The sequence below is a fragment of the Paramisgurnus dabryanus genome, chromosome 20, assembly GCF_030506205.2.
Source record: "Paramisgurnus dabryanus chromosome 20, PD_genome_1.1, whole genome shotgun sequence".
Classification (NCBI taxonomy): domain Eukaryota; kingdom Metazoa; phylum Chordata; class Actinopteri; order Cypriniformes; family Cobitidae; genus Paramisgurnus; species Paramisgurnus dabryanus.
The window spans coordinates 22,678,172-22,701,819 of NC_133356.1; the positions used below are offsets into that span (position 1 = coordinate 22,678,172).

The 23,648-nt window shown below is 38.2% G+C and overlaps 1 protein-coding gene across 1 annotated transcript in view; it reads right to left on the reverse strand.

Moving 5' to 3' along the window:
* Positions 1–20,691, reverse strand: part of gfra4a (GDNF family receptor alpha 4a) — a 126,304-nt gene extending 105,613 nt beyond the window's left edge. The window contains exon 1 of the mRNA XM_065297102.1: positions 20,242–20,691. Coding sequence (XP_065153174.1) covers positions 20,242–20,299 — 58 coding nt within the window. The 5' untranslated portion in view covers positions 20,300–20,691. The remainder of the gene's footprint in view (positions 1–20,241) is intronic.
* Positions 20,692–23,648: the final 2,957 nt, after the last annotated feature.

Here is a 23,648-nt window from a genome sequence, read left to right on the forward strand (position 1 = left end):
TCCATCTGGTCCACACACATTGAAGTACAATGTGTTGCTATTGGCCACAACTTAGAATGATGAAAATACATGGATAATATTTTACTTTCTCTATTATTCACTCTATCTCTCTCTCTCACACACACATCTTTGTGGGACATTTGGTCCCCACAACGTGATAAATAGCAGGTACACACACCATAGGTTTTGTGGTAAACCCATGGGTTTACAAATGGTAATCAATATACCAAATAACCATGATTACTACTCTTTTACTACAATAAAACTATGGATTTTTTTATAATGGTAAAATGTAGAATGGTTCCTGTTAGACAGAAGGTAAAGTGTTTGGGACAGTAGGTACAGACAAATGTTCATGCACGATATATAACATGTTGTATCCTTGCGGCATTACAGCAAAAGCAGAAGGAGAAAACTCTGACATGCATCCATCACATATGTACAGACATATATACAAACACACTCATGCACTCACAGGAGTCCCAGGTAGGAGAAAAACAGAGTGAAGTTACATAGCACATTCAATTTTTACACTTTTATTAACCCCGGGTCCAGTGGACCCGAACACCACATATGTAATATAAATGTGTAGGGGGGGTGTACAGTGTACATTAATTATAAAGTTGTTTATTTTTATGTTCTTCATAGAAAATGAGCCAAGGCCAATGAATCTGAGGTTGAAACAACAATTAATTGCATAGTTTTTCTTTCAGTAAACATTCAAAACGGGTCCCACAGACCCGAACACCACACAAGGGTTAAAGCGAACAGTTTAGCATGTGTGCTTAAAAAGTCTAGAATTTTTATGATATTATCCTACACTAAACAGGGATTTTTTTTTCAGAAAACTAATTGCATAAAATAGATTCAAGCACTTTCAAAGACCTGTATCTATGTATGTTTATTTTCAAAAACTTCCCAGGGCCTTGAATTTTTTCCCCCAGATTCACAAACTTTCAAGAATTTCATGGACCTGTGGGAACCCTGTGTATTTGTTTAATAGTTTTCTGTAGCTGTTGTAGTTTTGTTTCAAGTATTCCCATCTTGAGAAGTATTCACTATAGTAACAATGTGACAACTACACTAGCCCTGGTTATCATATTAGATTGTATCAAAATCTAAAAATATTGTATTCAGAAGTTAACTGATCCAGATTTTGCACTCCTACTTTCAATACTGTCAGTTGTCAGCCCCACGACCTTAGATCAACATTACGACAGATACAACTGAGACAGAATTTAATCTTAACCTGATCTTGGATGCCAGCGGGTTGTCTTCATGTTTTATACTTCTGTGCCGTTTCTTTAATCTTACCCACGTGTAAATGTTCACCCATAAAAAAAACTTTACTTTCTTCAAATAAAAATTCATGCTTTGAACCGCTTCACATTGCATTTTAAATATAACAACATTAAAGTTCTCCTGCAGGGTTCATTATCTCTATACCTTCAACAACCTAAGTCCACCTAATATTTAATATAAAAATGAAAATTTCAGCAAGACTTAGTATTGAAGAGGAACCTGGGAGATACATCCATACAGGTAATAAAGTGTCAAGCATTTACATTGTGTTAAATGTTGTGCCAAATTTCCAGAATGATCCAGCTGTAAATTTTGAAGCAAACCTCAAGGGGCCTTAAAAATACAAGAATCACTTGATGCATCTGACACGCTCTTCTGTTGTACAATATAAAGACAAACACTCAAAGGGGTTTAAGGATTTTCAAAGTGGAGTCATCTTTTCGTAAAATGCTGAATATTAAACATGCCGGTAGGTTTTGGCTGCATTAGATTTGGCTTGCAAGTGCCTCTCTTTGATGCTGCTGTAAACTGTTTGTAAACCTGTAGGCTGCCCCCGATATATCTCTCTCTCCTCTCATTTTCGCTTTTCCCAATCCTGCAAAACACTGAAAGCCAATAAAATACAGCTTGCTCTCCTGTGCAGTCTATACTGAACAACAGTAACAGGTGTTGTCTGTCTGTGATCAGCCTTGTTAAACACACACAGCTGATGTTGGTCAGATTGCAGACGCTGAATGCGTACAGAATATCTGATTAAATCGCTGTTCCCCTCTGCACCACAATATAGGTAATGCCATTGAGCACCCCAGACTACCAGCATACAGTAAAAAGTGTGAGGATTTGTGCAGATGAAGACAGCGCATGCAAAAGGTCAACACAAAATAACGTGGATTAGCCCTAAAATGCTGCATCTTATGAAATAACAGTTTTCGTCTCCACCCGAACACCTGGTAACTGCAGCAGGTGGTGGAGCTTAAGGGGAAGCCAACAAAATTATTAACTGATATTGCTTGTGACTGTATTAAAAAGCAATAAAGCTTTTCGCTGGTGCTCTCTAGTCGTCCTTGTTAGGGCAAGCATCAATATTCTGATCTTTCATATTTATTGTTGGGTATTTGAACAGACCCCTGACCCTGAGTATTAAGCTACAACACATACCTCATCCCTCTGTCTTCATGCTACTGACATCTAATAAAATTAAAAAATCTTTATTTTTAAATCGAAGGATGAACCCAGCTACCCCAAATAAAATGTTATTGCTCAAATTTGCTATGTCGTCGCTCAGGAAATTTGATGTCGTACTCAGTTACAATTCATGTTGATTGGTTCACTAAAATAAGAGGTAAATTTGAGGTAATTTACTTATTTAAAACACTGATTTTTGATTACAAGCCTGCTGCAGACGCTTTGAAGGGGGTTATGATAAAAGAGACTCTAACATTTGCCCGATACTCCCTTAATCTCATGTATATTTAGAGTTTAGCGTCAAGTGAGCGTCTTACAAGAATTCCATGAATGTGAGGGTCTCTTTTATTATAATTTTATTATTCGAGGCGTGTGCAGCAGACATGTATTTTGACAAGACGCATGATGCACATGGTTCACATATTTTGACATGAAGAGCAACACACGTGACACTCCGAACACATATCTTGAATTCACGTCACTCAGAAGAGAAGTCATCGGCTGCCACTGTTGCCGTTTAGTGGAACAAGAAAAATAATTGAAAAGATCCATGTATTCATATTCTTATTGGTAAGGACCAGACTTTGGTATAGGGCTCTTTTAACATGTTTTTTCCCATACGGCAAAAAAAAAAAATACATTTGCTTGGCCAAAAATATGTTTAACTACATTTTGTAGACGTTAAAGCTTAAATTAATTTTGTAAACATATTTCAAAATATATTTTAGCACATATAGACCCTTTAACAGCCCACGTGATCAAATAGCCTGTGCATGCATTTTTGCAGCGATTTTTGTATGGGCATATCAGTGAACACCCCTGACCACTCGGTGAGTTTCATGTCTTTGTACATGAAAGTTTAATGCATTTTAGGAAGGATTGTTCCAGTGCACCCACTGTATAGACCCATTGTAGAGGTGGTAGGTGATACAAGAAACACCCGAAAATTCTTGGGACAGCATCATATGTCCACATTTCAGTCAAACCGTTCTATTTCATCATAAACAATCTGAAAACAGGGCTTTAAGTGTAAAATACCGAACTTGTCCTTTAATACAGTGCAGTCGCCCTGTCCCATGTGCAGAAAAACACCCCCAAAGCATGATGCTTCCACCCCCATGCTTCACAGTAGGGATGGTGTTCTTGGGATGGTACTCATCATTCTTCTTCCCCCAAACACGTTTAGTGGAATTATAACCAAAAGGTTCTATTTTGGTCTCATCTGACCACATGACTTTCTCCCATCACTCTTCTGGATCATCCAAATGGTCATTGGCAAACTTAAGATGGGCCTGGACATGTGCTGGTTTAAGCAGGGGAACCTTCCGTGCCATGCATGATTTCAAACCATGACGTCTTAGTGTATTACCAACAGTAACCTTGGAAACGGTGGTCCCAGCTCTTTTCAGGTCATTGACCAGCTCCTCCCGTGTAGCTTTTGGCTGATTTCACACCTTTCTTTGGATCATTGAGACCCCACGAGGTGAAATCTTGCATGGAGCCCCAGTCCAAGGGAGATTAACAGTCATGTTTAGCTTCTTCCATTTTCTAATGATTGCTCTAACAGTGGACTTTTTTCACCAAGCTGCTTGGCAATTTCCCCGTAGCCCTTTCCAGCCTTGTAGAGTTGTACGATTTTGTCTCTAGTGTCTTTGGACAGCCCTTTGGTCTTGGCCATGTTAGTAGTTGGATTCTTACTGATTATATGGGGTGGACAGGTGTCTTTATGCAGCTAACGACCTAATCTAATTTAGGATAATAAATGGAGTGGAGGTGGACATTTTAAAAGGCAGACTAACGGGTCTTTTAGGGTCAGAATTCTAGTTGATGAAGGTGTTCAAATACTTATTTGCAGCTGAATCATACAAATAAAGAGTTAAAAAAATCATACATTGTGATTTCTGGATTTTTTTAAGATTATGTCTCTCACAGTGGACATGCACCTACGATGACAATTTCAGACCCCCATGATTTCTAAGTGGGAGAACTTGCAAAATAGCAGGGTGTTCAAATACTTATTTTCCTCACTGTATGTATCTGGTCCCTTTATATTTGGCCATCTGTTAACGTCTTCTATCCACTCCACTATAGTACACGGATGTGGTAGCTGTGTTGAAAAAGTTGATAAAGTTTTTAAAATAACTTTCTCTGTTGCTTCACTGCTGATTCTTGCCAGACTCCCATTGCCAATATGCACGCACATACATTGCCACGTCATCATTGTGTACAAACAGTAAAAGGATCTATATTTTTAGTATATTTGAAAAAATATGTTTTTTGCCATACGGGTAAACCTAGTCATTGGTTTAAATTTACCCAGACAGTTTTTATATTTGACTCAATAATGGGTTGAAAAAGCCCACCATTTTTTAATAGTTTGGCCTCGCAACCATAAAGACCATCCTGACATTCACCCAGCAACACCTGCACAACTACTTACAAAAAAAACTTTTATTTTTTATAAAATCGATAGAAAATCTAGTTTGTGTTTCAACCGCTGGAAACGTTACACTTATTTTTAACTCAGTGTTGGGTCAAAAAGGGAAAAGCCCAGTCCACTAGGTTGTTTTAACCCAAAAAGCTGGGTTGTTTCAAATAAATAAATAAAAATCTGGGTTAATTTAACCCAACAGCTGGGCTTGTCCCTTTTTGACCCAATGCTGGGTTCAAAAATTACCCAGAATGTATGCCAAAATCACCAACTCTGCTGTAAGCCATCTGTTGATTGGACGGGGCTCAAAATCAAATCAAAGACTGCAGCCCACACAATGTGAAGGTATTGATGCTCCCAACTCCTGATGCTTCATCTATCTCTCCAGACCTCTTGGTCAGCGGGAACATCAATCTGCATCATGCTGACTGATGAACATTGATATCCCTCAAGGAGGACAGTGGGTAATCCTGGGAGCATGTCTGTGAGACGGGAATCAATAGATAACGCTTAATAACTGTCCATCTCACCAACTGCTAACTCTGATGACTGTTTGGTCAACACAATGGTTTGCTACACTCCCCTTCCCCTTTTAGTGTGAAGTTTGATGCTTTTCTTTGATTGGATGATTTCGTTTTTATTATTTTTGTGTGTGTACAGTATGTGTGTGTTTGAGACCTTCAGGAAAAGGTCTTATAACCTCACAGATTTAATTGAACTGCTTTGTACCCTTCAGTGATAGACAGCCACGCAATTGTATCTTTGTACGCCAAGGGGCTCATTTTAAATATAGATTAGCTCACCTTCTCGATATTGACGCCATTTATTATAGCCCTTAACAGAAAAAGTTAAAACAAGAGCCAAGTCCAAGTGAGAGCAACTAACTCGCTTTACCCACAATCCTGCAATGTGCAATCTATACAGTAGCCTCTACAAAGACAAGCTAGAAATGAGTTTTATTGAGTCAAATGGAACAGCGCGCCGAGAATGAAATAGAGAGATCAGGGGAGTGAATTGCCTGGTAATTGCAAACAAACCAACAGTTGGGTGTATGCGTGCCACTGTGTATGTGTGTGAGAGCATACAGTAAGAGAGAGAGAGAGAGAGAGAGAGAGAGAGAGAGCAAGAGAGAGAGAGGGGTATGTGCTATTATAGTGACCTACAGGTATACATGCTTGGGCTGATAAATGAAACTAGATCATTTAATTGCAAAACAGACAAACTCCCATGTTTATTTAGCATGTGAGGACGGACATCCCACTGACTTGTGACACAGTTTTTATATGAAGTTTCTCTTGCTTTATTGCATATCAGTTCACATTCAAGTCATAAAGGTACAGTAGCAAACAGCAGCCTGTGATAAATGATACAAAAACATAACCCCCCTTTAAATGTTAACTCCCTCTCTTATCGCTCTCTGCTTTTTCTATGGCAGTGTGCACTTTGTCAAATGTTGCCCTTTCTGTTGTAAGCAACCGTAGATAAAGCAACAGTTGATTGATGTTTTTTAAAGTCCTTTGTGAAGTGAATTCTGAAGCTAAAGTGTGTGTTTAAACCTTCAAGAGTCTTTAGTAAACTGTTTTTTTTAACAAGAGCCTATTGTAATCATACAAAATAAGTTATTGATAGCTTGCTTGCCCACTTGTCAAACTTAAAAACCGCCAAAGCTCACCAACATTACTGTGCTCACTCGTTAAACAGACACCTGCACTGTTAATGAGCAGTTTATCAGCCTCCGCCATATTTTTTTCCTCATTATGGGCCAATCAGGAAGGTGCATTTTGTCAGTCTGCTAATTATAGGCCAATCAGCTCAGTGCATTTTGGTGAACCGCTTATTAGGGAACAATCAACACAATGTGTATTGCTGAGCTGCCCACAGAATCTGCCACTCGTTACCCTGGTTTGACCTCGTAGTCCTTTTCATCAACTTACAAATGAACATGCAGAGAAAAAAGGCAGAAAAACTGTATGAAACTAGCAATGCGCGGATCATGGTTCAATAAAGTTAGTTCTATCCTTCACGTCAGAGTTGGGAATTGTCGGGATTTATTATGCTGTTGGTATAAGCTGAAATAATCATACTTTCTTAATAAAACTCCAAAATAATATGCATTGAAATAACTTACATTTATAACCATTTACATTTAGTCATTTAACAGACGCTTTTGTCCAAAGCGATTTACAAATGAGGTAAACAATAGAAGCAATTATTAACACAAGAACAGCAATAAGTGCACTGGAAATAGTCTCATCAAGTCCAACACAGTATACACAGCCAAGGGTTGGTTAGTACAAATTTTATGAAAGAAAAAGGAAAAATAGAGAAAGATAGTAAGTCCTATATTAGGAAGTGAGGTAATGGCGGAAGAGATGGGTTTTTAGCCGATTCTAAAAGGCACACTGCGGAACTTTATTGGCCGCTAGGGGGTGCTAGACATGTATTTTCACGTCTAGTGCCCCTAGAGGCCACAAGCACCGCAGCACTGTCGCAAAGGAAAAGAAGACAACTCTTTAGGTCACAAAGTGTGCCTTTCCAGCTTGTCATATGAATATAATTTCATGGGTTTTATTTTTTTCAAACGCCAAAAGATCGCGTAGCTCACGTTTATAAGCCAGTTGTAACGGTGGTCGCTTGGTAAAAGTTTATATAAAGAAATTGCCTTAAATGCAAATCGAACTCGGATCATCTGGGTCGTAGGTCCGTGACGCTACAACAGAGCCACAGAGTCACACGACATAAATCACACTCTACACTCTCCAAGTAGCCTCCAAGAAAAATTCACGGAAAAAAATAGTGTTCAGGCACCAGACAGGACTTAATATATGCAAGCAATATAACATTACTTACTAGTCCAAAAGCATGATGGCCAAATCAGCATCGGTCAGGAACCTCTTCCTCCTTCTTTAGTTCACGCCAGCATGCGAACGCTGGCCCAATATAATTGATCCTCGTCCTTCTTTTTATTCTGTCACAATCTCGTTTTTCCCTTTTTGGTCTCTTCCGACAAAACCTTGGGTTTCTTTTTCTTACTTGCTGCTCCACCATGAAAAAAACATCAGGAAAATAAATAGTTGCACTCTCACGTCCGAATTTGAAAAAGTGGAGGAGGTGACGTATGCCGTAAAGCAGATTTTTGTAGTTCTTTTTGTGCTCTGGTTACTCCCCGAAACTCCAAGTTTAAAAGTACGAGTTAAAGAGATACAGACCCCGTCAGGCTATGGTAGACATGTCATTCAACCTATTTTAAGTCAATGTACAAGGGTCTTGAAATATATTATGAAGGCTGAAAAACTACAAAGTGCCACTTTAAATACAGCTACAGAGTCAGCAGTTCGTATCACGACCGGCAGATCATTCCACAGTTGTGGAACAGCTCCTGAGAAGGTACGCGCTAATGTTTTTTTCCCTTTTTGATGGCACCACAAGCCGTCACTCTGTGACAGAGTACAGGGATCGAGAGGATACATAAGGCTGTATAAGCAAGCGAAGGTAAGGGGGCTGACCCAGCGGTGGTTTTAAAGGCCAGGAGCAGAGCTTTAAATTTGATGCGAGCTGCTAGGAAGCCAGTATAACTTGACAAAGAGAGGAGTGACATGCGCCCTCTTTGGCTCATTGAAGACCACTCTTGCCGCTGCGTTCTGAATCATCTGTAGGGGTTTGGTTGTGCTGGCTGGAAGTCCAGACAGTAGCACATTGCAGTAGTCCAGCCTGGACAGGACAAGAGCTTGCACTAGGACCAGCGTAGTGCTCATTTAGGAAAGGTCTAACTTCTTTAACACTGGGACCCTGTACCGGGTCCAGAATTATCTTATTTTGACTTAATATAAAATATTCCTTTAATTTGTAATGGTCTGTCATGGACCCAGTACCACATATGAGATACTGTTTGAAAGCTTAGAATCTCTACTTTCTGCAAATATGCATCACTTTGAGATATATTTTGCTGTAAGAAAGTTATTTGTATGTGGTCTTACACTCAAAAACATTGTGCTAAAAGCGGTTCACTGGCTTGCAATAATTTTTGTGCTAAACATCACCTATGTGTGTAGCACGAACCATATTGTGTTATGTTGAACCATAAGTGGTGCTTTAGTCATGCTTTTGCATTACTTATAGTTCCACAGAGGTGCTATTTAGTGCTAAAAAAAGGTTCCCCCATGATTACAAGCTTTTAGTACTATTTAGCATTATTAAATAATATTTCATTATTTTTCTTTGTATGTCTTAACCTGTCTAAGAATGATCTGTTTTATTGTTTAGAGGGCTTTGTGTATGTTGTAAGGTTGTACAATAGCTAATATGGCTTTTATCTTGTGGATCTTATGCATGTTCTTAGGGCTGGGCGATACGGAGCAAAATTCATATCTTTGTACTTTTGTGATGAATAGCGATACAATCACCAACTCTAATTTTCTATAAAGTGCAATAAATGTTTACATGCAAATCAAAGCCTTGTGTGAGATGTGAGAATCACCTAAAATAGCGTATGATGAAAATAAAGATCAAAGACGGGGTTTTCCTCTATATTTCAAAATATACATCTGCGCAACATACAAACTGGTTGGAAAGCTCATTGTACATTTCTGGCAAAGCTTTTGTTGCAAAGACGGAGGGTCATATCAGGCCCTACCAACGTAGACGGTACTGTCTCATCCCATATCCAGTTGGGAAAAAATACTGATATAGTAACAAAGCTCTATATATGACTCAGCCCTAAGTTATAAGTAATCTCTAGGAAATCATTTAAAATGCTGGGGTCTGAAAAAACATCAGGGCTTTGGGTATTTGTGCTTTTCTCACATTTGTGCTGACATTTCTGACATTTGTGCTTTCCTCAGTTGCTTATGAACATCAGAGACTGTTTGTCTTTTTTATTATTAAAATAAATCTATTTTCCAGTTTTGAAGAATGCCTTGTCTGTGCCACCATTAATGACAGTATTTTAAGTTTTCTCGCTGTTAAGGGAATATGCGAATGTCAATGCTTTTATGGACCCCAGGGAGTTTAAGGAAACAAAATGGTTTGAAGGTGGTGTGTACCTCCATCTCATATCATGTACACAGTTACTTCTCCACCTCTGTGCACAAGAATCATAAATCAACAATGTGTACCCACCCAGCCACCTCCACACTTACAAACACACGTGGATAGACACACACAAACACACATACAGTATAGAGCATTTTTCACAAACAAACCAAAGGCACACGGGTTCACACAGTCTTAGAGCTTTGGTGTTTTGTTCTTCAGGAACAAAAGTGTCTTGCAGTTAGAAGGGGTTGAAAGACTTAAGTATACCGAACAAAAGATGTCGCACTGTTTCAGTTCAAAGACACTCGGCAAACAGCACGAGCCACCACACTGTTGATTTGTATTCTTGTGGTTGTGACACGTGCACAGACTCAGATTCGCAACTTAACCCCGTTCATTTGTATTCACGTGACCGCGGCTCAGCCCCAATTTCCCACCAATTTGCGCCCACCTCCGCATCGCTAACAAGAAACCTATGTGAGCATCAAGGTGTTGGCGCGCCTCAGCACCTGTCGAGATGAAATCACACCAGACTCTCTGGCCTTTCCAGAAATTTCCTGTCTGTATGCCACACAGAGTCGCAAAAATGCCACATTCCTTTACTGAGGCGGCAGTAATTGTCCTGGCAATTTAATAGTGCCTTTACAAAAGTCGTCAGAATGACGGGACGTTAACATAATGAGCAGTGCTGTCAACTCTTCCTGCGCTTCAATCCTCACTGCCTGCTCAACGTTGTGTGTGTGTGTGTATGTGTGTATGCGTGGTGCTTTCCTTTATCGTAACCCAAAAAAGGTCTCTTCATATCTTTTCACAGATGATATGCCAGAATTGATGCTGCGACTTATGCCAGATGAATGCTTGACTGACTCTCGCTGGGATTAGACAGAGGAAGCAGGTTTTATATCTGACCACACGTTGGACATACAGACATGCACACATTGTGCTAGTTATGATACCCTGTGTATTGTGCAAGAGTAACAAGGTTAGGGTTTTGCTACACTGTTTTGTTTACACTGCAGGATATTCATGCATCTGCTAGCGGCCAGGAATGATACAACTTACATTATTTAAATGTAAGAAAACTCAGGAAACATTGATGAATGCGAAATATAGGGTATGATGTCTTCCAGACTAGGCGAGTAGAAGTTGTAAAGGTTTTGTTAGGTTAATTTGTTAAGTCAATAAATTTAAGAAAAATCACTATAAAGTAAAAAATATTCAATTCCTGGTCACATGTACAGTATGTGCTTATTGACTATGTGCAATGGTTTCAGACACAACTCATCAGATCAGTTTTAAGGCAAAATAATATGAATAATGTTTAATTTTATTTTATGTCACTACCGTAAAAGTGTTGCAACACTTGACAACCCTTAATCGAGTCACATCCAAATGCAGGTACATCTTTTTGTCATCTATCAATGTTTTAAAACTGTGGGTCACACAGTGAGATAAGGTAGTCTCACAAAGTCATTTTGTACTGTTTAGTGCAGCTCATGACTAGCTACAAGCTGACAAACCGAAGCGAAATGGTAAGAAATTAGGACAAAACAGTTGAGTAACCAATACGTGACAATGACACATAAACAGAAATTCGTGATACGATCACGAGAAAACGCAAAAATTCGTGACAGTATCACGAAAAAGAATAAAAAAATTATGTGACTATACCTAATTTCGTGTGACTGGACTGTGTATAAAGACCTTACATAATGAACTGTATTGTTTTTATTACCTTATAATGAGCCGTTTTTACCTACATACACTACGGGTCTCCTTACATGAAAGTTGCTGTCATGTTTCTACAGTAGCCCTAAAGGGACAAACTGTTCTACAGAGTGCATTTTATTCCTATGTTGTCTCAGACGATAACATGTTTGTGCTGTGACCGTAGCTTCTCATTGCGTTTCAAAATTAAGGTTGGTTGCAATTCGCAATCTTACCACTAGATGCTGCTAAAAATGCATTACACATTTAAAATGGTATTTAATTTGTACAATGACAAGGAAAACTACATTCCACTTCGGCTATGTTTACATTACAACAATTTAGTGAAAAACTAAAAAGTTTTTCTTTTGCGTTTAGAAAAAATTTCACAGACGACAACACTGTTAAAAAAGATCTGTGTTTACACAAATCTGCAAAGATGACAAAATCAGGTGTATAACGTATGCAGGCCAATAGATGGTGATGTTACTTTGTAAAGAAATGAAAGCATCGACGAGGCTGTTTACACTTGGCATCAACATGTGTTTTTGTCGATCGGGTCACAAGTGGACGACGTTAATGCCAGGTGTAAGTAACACAGTCTCACCTCATGGCGTCAATATTTGACGACACTTGACGATGCGTCAATATGTTGATGCGGAGGGTATACCTTTCGCGTCATTTTTTGACGAACTGGGGACTTCAATACTATTACGTCCGTTGCATTCTCTTTCCTATTTTCTTACCATTTTCGCGTCGGTTTAGGGTTAGATTACGCAAAATTAAACAGTGTACGCGAAATTAAACAGTTGTCACCTGGCGTTGGGGTTAGAGTTAAGTACGCGAAATTAAACAGTTGTCACCTGGCGTTGGGGTTAGAGTTAGGTCTGGGTAGGGATGTCATCATGTAAATCTAACCCTAAACCGGCACGAAAATGGTAAGAAAATAGGAAAGAGAATGCAACGGACTTAATAGTATTGAAGTCCCCAGTTCGTCAAAAAATGACGCGAAAGGTATACCCTCCGCGTCAACATATTGACGCATGGTCAAGTGTCGTCAAATATTGACGCCATGTGGTGAGACTGGGTTTGTGTAAGCGGTGTTCAAAACGTTTTGAACTCGTCCACTTTCAACCACATTCAGAGGTAGTTAAAAACCTTTTCGATCGGATTGCTTTTGTAGTGTAAATGCACATGTGGTTGAATGTGTTCGAACAGCCACACGCGACCACCTTCTCTCCGACCATTTATCTAATCCTATGTACTAAACAAAATGTTTTGCATCTTTTCTGACTTCTGGCGCGAACACACGGTGTACAGCGCTATTTTTTGCCTTTCATTGATAAAACTAAAGTGGCTGATCTCCGCAGTTTCATTTTGCAAGCGTGCAACATAAAGTTAATTTTTCACTACTGCTGAAAATTCAGAGAAAGCTCTAACATATATATGTACAAAACACTGTGCAGCATGTTTACTTACAACACAAGCAGCGAACTCCAACATAATTTTAGTTTCCGTCCATATAAACTTATCATTATTCCTGCTGGCGTTTAAATGACAGCGGAGAGACTCACCCACCATCTCGACGGACCACCCCCTCAAAGTATTCAGGACAGAAGCGGTCAAAAGTGGACAAAAGAGACGGATTTAAATACCAGATGTAAACGTGATGTGTCTCTCTCGTCCACTTGTGATCCAATCAACGAAAATCTTAATACCAAGTGTAAACAGCCCCGATCACTTTTGTTTAGATGGACAATAAGGTAGGTGTATTAGTACAAGTGACTCTGGACTATGAAGGGGCTAAATTTATAAAGGGGCAAAATAAATACAATTAATATTTGATAATTGATAATATTTGATATTGAGCAGCACAAACATTCCAGTAGGCTGTCATTGTTGTTTTGGTTATACTTGCATATGCCTGTAGACTGAAGTAATACATCTGCTCATCATAATTATTATTTATTAGTTTACACAGAGATGACAAGGCATTATTATTAAAAACTTGGACTAAAACCTTTTTTCAAAAGTTAACTTTTTTAGGACCCCAAAATGCCATTGTCATGTAAAGAACAGCCAAACTGCATAAAACAAGTGAAATCATTGTCATGTAAATGGCTCCTTAGGGGCCGATCACAGCAAACACGTTTATGGCAGTTGCAGACGCCTTTTTGGATGATTTTCTATGGGCAGTGAGCATTATGCTAATATGACAGTTAACAGCAAAAGAGCGCTCACGATTCAATATTAGATTGAGACAGCTGACTCGGCGGTTGCCTAGCAATATAAAAAGCCGCACTGCACTGCTATTTTTTAAAGTGACCAAAAAAGGCAGTGTTGCGCACCTTGCGTTTCCAAGTGTTTAAAACACGTTTGGTATGATTGGCCCCTTAAAGAGAATGTGTATTTGTGACCCTCTCTGTAAACTCCATGTTAAAGGCTCATAATCTAAATATAAGATTAAGACCATCAAAGTTTAATTTCACATTGATTTCAAGCTCTGACATGGCCTTACTCAGTCAATTTTAAAATATTTGGATCCTGAGATAGATTATACCTGCCTAGGCGATTCTTAGAATGAAATGGTTTGAGAACCCCTGGTCTATCTCTCCTAGTTATCCTCTACTCAATCCCGGTCAATACGCACAGCTTTGGGCCACCTAATTAAAAAGTCACCCCAAAAGTCATGTTGAATGAAATAGACTAAGAGATGTATGCAGAGGATAATTAAGAGTGTGAAGGCAGTTAACCTGGACGGGCCAATGGGATGGGGAATTAGCATTAAAGCTACTGAGAAACAGCAGTCGTGCCAGAGTATATTTATATCCCTGTGTGCTGCAATCTGCACTGCATAATGAAATCTGCCACAATTCAAGGTTACTAAATGTGTGGCTAACAAATTCATTCAATCCCCAAAGAGCTTAAAGGGCTAAATGAGCATTAGTCTGAAAACGCTGGAATTCATTAGCATTGCACACTTGAATCTTACACTTTTGTCAACTGTTGGTAATTACATCATTATTACCGGCATAAACACCATGAGAAAGACTCATAACTACCATAAATGTCTCAGTGAATGTACAAGAATTTAGGGAGAAATGCAATAAGCTTTTGTAGTTTTGTTAAATCATCACGCATAAATAAAGATCATTCTGTGAAAATATAACCATTATATCTTTAATATTGACTGTGTAAGGTCATGTCAAAAATTTAAATCAATGTGAAATCAAATTTTTATGCTCCTAATTTCATAATTAGATTCTTTGACTAAAGCCTGGATTTCACAGGGTCATATTTGTTTAATCACATTTATTTCCCTTTGTAAATAGATAGTGTTTATATTGCAATGTCTATGCTAATTAAAAAAGATTACACATAATAGCACACTGTGTTTTATAACTGGATATATGAAATGATTATAGTGCAACCCAATAGTTTACAAGCTCATTAAAGTTTCCCTTCAGCCCGGCTCCGTGAGGGCTGTCAAAGAGGAGTGCGACACAGAAGGACACAAAGCAATCATCGCTCACATGATGAGCTTGTATCTCCCCTGCAGCAGAGGACACATAATACACTGACCCAAAATATTTGCTGAAGCGAGTGTTGCTGTTTTTTCTAAAAGTGGCAAAAATGAACACATGTTGACTTTCAAAAAGTGCTAAGAATAAAAACGCTGAAGCGTGTCAAGTGCGTGAGTGTGATAGAACAGAAAAAACAATAGTTAAAAACCAATTCGACTGGACTGCTTTTGTGGTGTAGATGCTCACGTGGTTGAATGTGTTTGAACAGCCACACAAGACCACCTTCTGATCTAATGTATGATGTACGAGCACAATGTTTTTCTATCGGTCCTGACTTCTACAGCGAACCACAGTGGTTAGTGCGGTCTTTAGGCTATCAATGATAAAAACCAAAGCGGCTGCTCTCTTCCTCTTGGATTGTTGTTTTATTTTGCGAGTGTGTGAAAGTTGTGCAATTTTATTTTAATTATAGGGATGCACCGAATATTCGGCCACCGGAAATTCCGAAAAAATCGAAAGACTTTTATCACCGAAACAATACGGCCGAAATGTTGTGATGACGCAAACAGAAACCGCGACTTGCACGTGCTTGTCTGAAGCAACATGTATGCGGCGTGGATGTATTTAACCGCAAAAAGGCGCTAAAGTACGCACAGAGGCACATGCGGTTGTGTCCGGTCCAGACGTGATCATCACAGTGAGTACGCCCTTCAAAGATCAGAACTCTTGATGTGTAAACTTTAGAGAGAGTCGCGCAAATGTGTCTCATACTGTATAGTCCATTAACATACATGTGCCGAATAAAGCAATGAAAAACAACGTAACGTTTTTATGCTGCGCTGTTTGGGATTCGCCTTCGTTCTCTGTGTGCGCGCGCGTTTAAGTGCCCTCAATAGTGCACACACGCACTATCTTTTTCTAATAAAAACATTTGTTTATGTCTTAAGTGTATGTATAGATTAACGTCATAAACCAGTCTCTGCTTACAGTAACCTCAAATAACCTACTGAAGTCTAACAAAGAGACAAATAGCTCTAAAAATAATAATATATTTAATTTATACAATAAAGACAGTGTTATGACTCATTTAATTTGATTTCTGTACCTAATGCTAATGTTAGCCCTTATTAATGTGCAGCTTTGTTCTTTTTTATAAATGTTTGTAATTTCTTTATTTGTTATTAGATTTTCCCTACCCATTTTTGCTGATCTGAAAAATAATCCGATCCGTGCCTCAAAAACTGTAATGTGATCTGAACTGTGAGTTTTGTGATCTGTCACACACCCCTAGTAAAGTTAGTACACAGTGATAGCCATAAATGCATTTGTACTAATAATTGGCATAATAATTTATTTCGGTGTTTCGGTTTTTCGGCCTTGGTTTCCTCATTTTCGGTTTTCGGTTTCGGCCAAGAATTTTCATTTCGGTGCATCCCTATTTAATTATTTTATTAATTGCCTTAAAATATCTAAGCTCTTACATATACATGTACAAAACATTGTGCACCTACTTACTAACAACACAAGCAGCTGCACTCTCTTAAAAAAATGTGTGTGCGTCAGTTTAAAGAGCACATATTTCATTGCTAAAAACAATGCTATTATGTGAATTTGGTATCTGTTCCAGTGGTTTATGGTTAAAATCACATTATTTTCCACATACCGTACATTTTTGTAGCTCCAGATTTCATTCTCTTCCTGAAATGCGCTGATTTGGTACAAAACTCATAGATTTGAAAAGCGGCATGTCCCTGATTGGCCAGCTAATCTGTATGTCAATGTCAATGTCAATTTTATTTGTATAGCACCATTTTCACAACACATGGTTGACCAATGTGCTTTACATAGAAACATACAGCACATTTGCACAGTAAGCTTAAAAATAAAAGTTTAAAGTCCATATTTAAAAACTAAAAAGAACCATAATCAATATTTAAAAATAATTTAAAATAAAATAAAACTATAAGTTAAATCATGGTAAAACACAGTCCTTCAACCAGAAATAAAAGCTTTATCAAACAGATAGGTTTTTAATCTTGACTTAAAAGTGAACACAGAGGGAGCTAATCGGATAGATGAGGGCAACTCATTCCAAAGTCTTGGGGCGATAGATGAAAACGCACGATCGCCCCTAGACTTCAGCCTCGTCTTTGGTGTAACCAGTAGTCTCTGGTTTGATGACCGGAGAGATCTTTTTTCACTGCGTTCAATTAAAAGTTCAGATATATACAAAGGGGCCATACCATGTAATGACTTAAACACGATCAGTAAAAATTGTACATTGTGATTGGCTTGAATACCTCTGACGTCAGCTGGAAATGTGATGCTCCTTAAGATGTTTGAAAGATTCACTCACAATGTGGTGCTAATAGGAGTTAATTTACAGGCTAATTCCAAAGCGAGAGGAATTATGATGATGACGGTCACCAATCACATGAAGTAAACTGTTGCCTACAATCTGTGAGTTTGTTGTAGTCCAAGAAAAGAGATTTACGTTGGCGACGATAACTTGCGTCATCGTTTACTTTAACATGTACTAATACATGCTTACACACCAAAGGAAATGTAAAATCGTGAATCGGATAATTGGTGCTCTTTAATCTCAGCATTTCTCTTGCTTGTGATTTAAAGCTACACTAAAGAGTTTTTGCTCTTTGCTCCCCCTACAGGTTAGAAGCGGAATTGTCCATTACCACTGTCGTAAATAATTTAGCCTACTGCAGCAAAGCTGTCTCTGATTGGATTGTAGGTCTACCGTAAAGCAAGTTTTGTAGTTTTCACTCGAACTACAGGGCCGCGACCCGACGGTTGGAAACTTCTTTAGTGTGGTTTTGGCCAATAGAGGGCTGCAAAGCGAATGTGAATGTGCCGTTCACCCTGTTTCGAGTGGATGAACGTCTGAAACTGTTTTGAAAACATTATTTTAAGGTAAAAAAAGTCTTTGGTGTTGCTTTAACGACTCACCCATAGACAAAAGTGGTTGAAAGTGAAGAAAAAGAGATCGAGCCGCTCTTGTCCACTCATGAGCCGATCAACCAAAACGCATTTTAATACCAGGTGTAAACCAGGCCATGATGTTGCAATTGATCAAAACCCAAATGTCCTCACAATTCAAACACCTTCACAAACATAGCAATCAATGTAAAGTGCAAATGTAAAAGTGATTAAAGGTTTGTATGACATTTAGGTTTAGGGAACCTTAAATTAAAATGATCATTACATCATTACAAAAACAATAGTTAATGGAAAGCCTCCGTAATGATGTATGTATCCACGTGTGCAGGTTTGAATAGGTTTAAGACTACAAATGTATGTAACAACATGGGTATTACATTGGTATTACAACATAAACATGGTTTACGGAGACACTTCCTTGGCTCACAAACCATATTCTAAGAAAGGCAAACAGACAAATACGAAAGAAAAAGTGTCTGTGCTTGACATCAGTTAGGTTTAGAGATTTTCCCCTTCACTGTAATAAGTTATAGTGATAATACTTATATAAAACAGAAATAACCTTTACATTTTTCAAACTGTGTCAGAGAAAGATCAAATGAAGGTCACTCATGGATCGGTTGCAGCATTTATGGTCAGCAACTATTTAAAACTGCACACCATCACAACGCAACCACTGCTTCACCATATTCATAAGCTGCCTGTCTGCCATCTGTAACACTATATTCTCAATGTTCATTAATATCTTGCTGATTTTTTATTTAATTATGTTATTTTATCGACACATTTTCTGTTTTATAACCTTGCTCTATAAATACTGCATACAAAACAATAATGTAATTGAAGTGCTTTGAAATTAGAGAACGATAAAGAAAGACAGAAAGGCTGTATGCATGTTATACTGATGGTGCAGCATTATACCTGTTAGTTTGAACTGTTATTACATATCACTGTAGTCTGGGATGCCGCAGGGAAGCTTTTCCATGAGGAATGGTCTTATTTTCAGGTATCTGCAAGATCTGTTCTTGATTGAATGGCTATTCTGGATTTACTCTGCAGCTGTCTTTAATCCCGAACTGCTTGTGGCTTTCTCTTTATGCTTTTTCTCAACTTCCCATTATGAACCTGCTGTGGCCTCTTGCCTTCATGATGGCTTGTAGGGTAGTTTATTCTCACACCCACAATCTTAAAATAAGGGTGCTGAAAAGGTTCTTCACAGCGATGCAACAGAATAACATTTCTGAATCCATTAAGAAGAACCTTTACGTCAAATGTTCATAGAAGAACCATTTATTTCAATCTCAAGAACCATTTCTTCAATAAAAAGTCTATTTGTGCCACAGAAAGGTTCTGTGAATGTTAATAGTTCCTTAAGGAACCACAGTCTAACAAAGTACATTTTAGGAACACTAGCTTTCAAGAGTGTAGAGCTTTGTTAATACACTGAGACTGTTATGAAAAACCGTCAATGCATTTCAGTGAAATCAGTTAATCGAATTAAACAGGGTCCAGATGTAGAGGGTATTCTTTGAAAAGGTTTTTAAAAGAAAACCCTCAGCTTATTACTCTCATTCTCGCTAAGTTGTCTCTTCTAGTTTCCTAAAAATTTATATTTGCATATCTGCAGTAGGATGCATCATCTGCTCTACCTGAGACGCCACACTCGCGTACTTGAAGCGCGCGGTTAGACGGCTGTCTATCAGCTCCCTGCTTTATGATAATGTGCGCGCGAGCATATTCAAAACTCAAGTCAGGTATTTTCAACACACAAACGTAATCACACTAACGGGTTGTCCAATAAACTTGCCCTGCAAAAATAAAAAAGGCACCGAGAATATACCGTAAAGCAAAGACGGAAGAATGCCCTCACGGATTATAAACAGCAACTTTTGTATGGGACAACTCATGATAAAATTCTTATATTTATTAATTTAGCAGACGCTTTACACAAATCAGGGAGAAAAATAGCAATAATATAAAAAACAAGTAGAAGTTAAAACGCAGTAATGATTTTCAATATTCTCTTCACATCCGCAACAGCTGCGACTGCGCGCATCCTTCGTTCAACACAAACCAGAGGAATTAATCACAAAGAAAACTCACCAAAAACTGCCAGCTGGAGCAAGTAGAGCCCGATGATGTCCATCCTGCTCAGAGCCATCAGTCCGACAGCAAAACAAGACTTCAGCGACTGCCCGTGTCCACTGGCACCAAAGTTGTCCAGAAACGTCGTACTGCGTTCAGTGCTGTTTCTCCCCAAAAAAGCAAGGTGCAATCCAAATCATGTCACGGAAGCAGAGCACGTCGAGCATCTTCTGTTCCCCGACAAATCTGGCGCAAGATGAGGGAAGCAGTTGCGCAAAATCAGTGCAACGAAACGCCAATATTTTACTCACCGCTCGCGTTATAAACCTAACAAACAGTCAATCCATTCATTAAAGAACGGTTCGGTTATTTTCAGAAATAAACTCGTCTGTTATTCGTGTGGTCCTGCGTCTCTGTGTAACTCTGTGAGCGCATGAAAACTGCACTGGCACCAAATCACTGGACGAGTGCGCTCTGCCCTCCAACTCTACTGACAGCGCAGAGAGGCAAGGCTGTTTAATGCAATTATGCATAAGCAGGAATGTATGTCAATTATCATTTCATAGCCGGCGGAACAGTTGATCTCATTGCGAGGACTGAAAATTGCGCATTTCATTTTGATCCGCGTATTTAAATTCCATCACGTTTTTTTTTTGTTACACAATTAGCCTATTATATTTTTTTTTCAATTAGAGGGAATTTAAACTAACACGTGAAACTAAATGTCCTGCAAACTGGATTATTGCCCTCGGGTGTATATTGAAAGCCACCCACATGGGAATAAATTATTAAAAGTAAATTTAATTGATTTGTACACTAAAGTTGCGAAATAAAACACGTTTTGTTCATCAATGGAAATCGCTCTAGTCTAAGCTGAGTTTTGCTAAAACCCTAATAAAATTTATTTTATTTAATTTATTCATCTTTCAATTAATTCCACTGAGACAATCATGTTTCACCTCGAACACAGAGAAAATTCAAAGCTCTTAGACTAAAAATTACTGGTTTTCGAAAAGCTGAGATGTTTGTTCAATCACACTGTATGTTTCTTCATGTCATCACTGTTGTTCTTGGTGCTGTGGCACATTTGATGTGTGGATGTTATAATTATGCAATTATGACATATTAAGTGAACAACACAAAGTATTTTGAGTGATGGAAGGAAGAGCGTGAACAAATGATAGTAAGAAATCAATAGGTTGCAAAAGAGCGAACAAATGTGAGAGAAGGAGTTTGGCAGTGAAGTGTTTGCCAGCAGGGGTTTGGCACAGTGTCCTCTCTTACATGCTGGATAAATGTGGAAGCAGACATACTTACGCTCCATCTGTTGAGGAAGAGAGATAGAGACAGATAAAGAGAAAGTCCTTCTGCACTGTGTTGACAGGTGATAACTTTAACAGTATATTTGTTTTGTTTCCGCACTCAGAACTTCTGTAAATAAAAAATGAATTAATAAGTCCAATGTTTATGCAGTTAGAAGTATAATAAGGTCATTGTTGAAGTGCAATGTATTGACACGTTGTGAATTATTAAAGTCTGTGGTGGGAATACAACTGTTTAATTTAAAATAAGTTGAGAAACAATTCCTTTGGAAATCTTAAACTTTTTATAAGGTTTGAAGAATCGTGGTTTCAATTTATAAGTAAAATATGGTATGTGATTAATGACTTATTTGTTCTTTTAGTAGCCATTTTGGTTCAAGAATATAAATTACATAAAATTTAAAACAAGTTTGGAATTGCAATGTACAGTTACTGTAGGGGAGAGCGGGGTAAGTTGTCACACATTTACTGAGCACCATACATCACAGTGGTATAAATCTCATACAGTACCATATAAAAGAAGGAAGTCTGGGGCACATATGTTGTATTCATTACATTTCCATATCTTATCTCATTATGGAGTTGTAAACTAATGAATATAGAATGTTTACTTGTGACAATTTGCCCCATTGGTGGGTAAGTTGTCATACTTGATTATCTTAAAAGAAGAACACAACTTAATTGTGATTATTTTAATTTTTATATTCAAACCAGAACTGAAAATGTTAACTCCTAGGGCTTTTCACACTGAGCTTAACCCTCAGTTATCTTTGTTCTAAAGCCGGCTTTTAACCCTCAGAGCTCAACATAGCACGTCAGCTAAAGTATCAAAAGACTCGTTATTGTCACCTCTATTTAGTGCAAATAATAATTTTTAACATTCATACCTAACAAAGTTGTATTTTAAGCCAAAAAAATAAGAAAATTGTGCTAACTTCCGATTAGAGCGATCGAATTACATGTGAAAACGAATTTGATTATAGAAGTAGTCGTCACACAAAGTAGCTATTTAATTTTTGAGATAGTGTAGTGTTGGAGTTATGAACAGTGTAACAAATAATCCATGTGACAACTTACCCTGCTCTCCCTTACTGTATTTTATTTTACAGAAAAAAGTTTCTGTATGGAACACACACTAGCGTTCTGGGTTGCATGGCAAATTGACCCCATAACTTTTTGGTAACGTTGATTTCCTTTACTTCAGTGGCAGCCAGTGACTTATTTTTTTCGTCACAACATGTATGAAGCCCATCATATGTGCAGATCATCATTTCAAAATTTGTGTTTGGCGCGTCATGTAAACTTATGTGCATCACTTGTGGTGTCAAAATACGAGCCTGCTGCAGACGCGTGTAAAGGGTTTATGATAAAAGAGATGCTCGCATTTGCCAGATACTCGCTTAATCTCATGTGTAATCAGAGTTTAGGGTTAAGTTAGTGTCTTTCGAGTATTTTGTGAACACGATCATCTCTTTTATCAAAAATCGCTTTGACACGTATGCAGCAGGCTTGTATTTGGCCAAGAGGTATGATGCGCATGGTTCACATTATGCAACAAAAACATATTTTGAAATGACGAGCAACACACATGACACTCTGAATGTCATGTGTGAGGGAGTTCTCCCCTCCCAGTCGGCTAATACCGTTGTCAACCTATTCACAAGCAAAATATAAAATTTAATTAAAAGCCTTTTGTGTATCACCCAATACATGGGGATTCATAGACTTTGCAAATATTATGTTTAATATTGATAACAAAACTCAAGCTTGATCTGTATGATTGTATGAAAGTGAATTTTTATTTAACTTTTACATTATTGGTTGAACCATGGTATTAATAAAAACTGTACACCATAATAGTAAGAGCTGAACTGTTGCTTAATTTATCCAATTTGGAAAAAGTGCTTATTTGGAATTAAACAATGGAAAAGTGGGCCGGTTTTGGGCCTGAACCTCCTGTGCCGAAAATCGGTCCCACTCCGGCCCTGCTCTGAACACATATTTTGAATTATTTTTAAAAGGCTTATGCCCCACTGAAAGATAGTGACCTTTAATTATAATTTTTCTGACAATATGTGATGGAAATGATCTGGAATCTTGTTG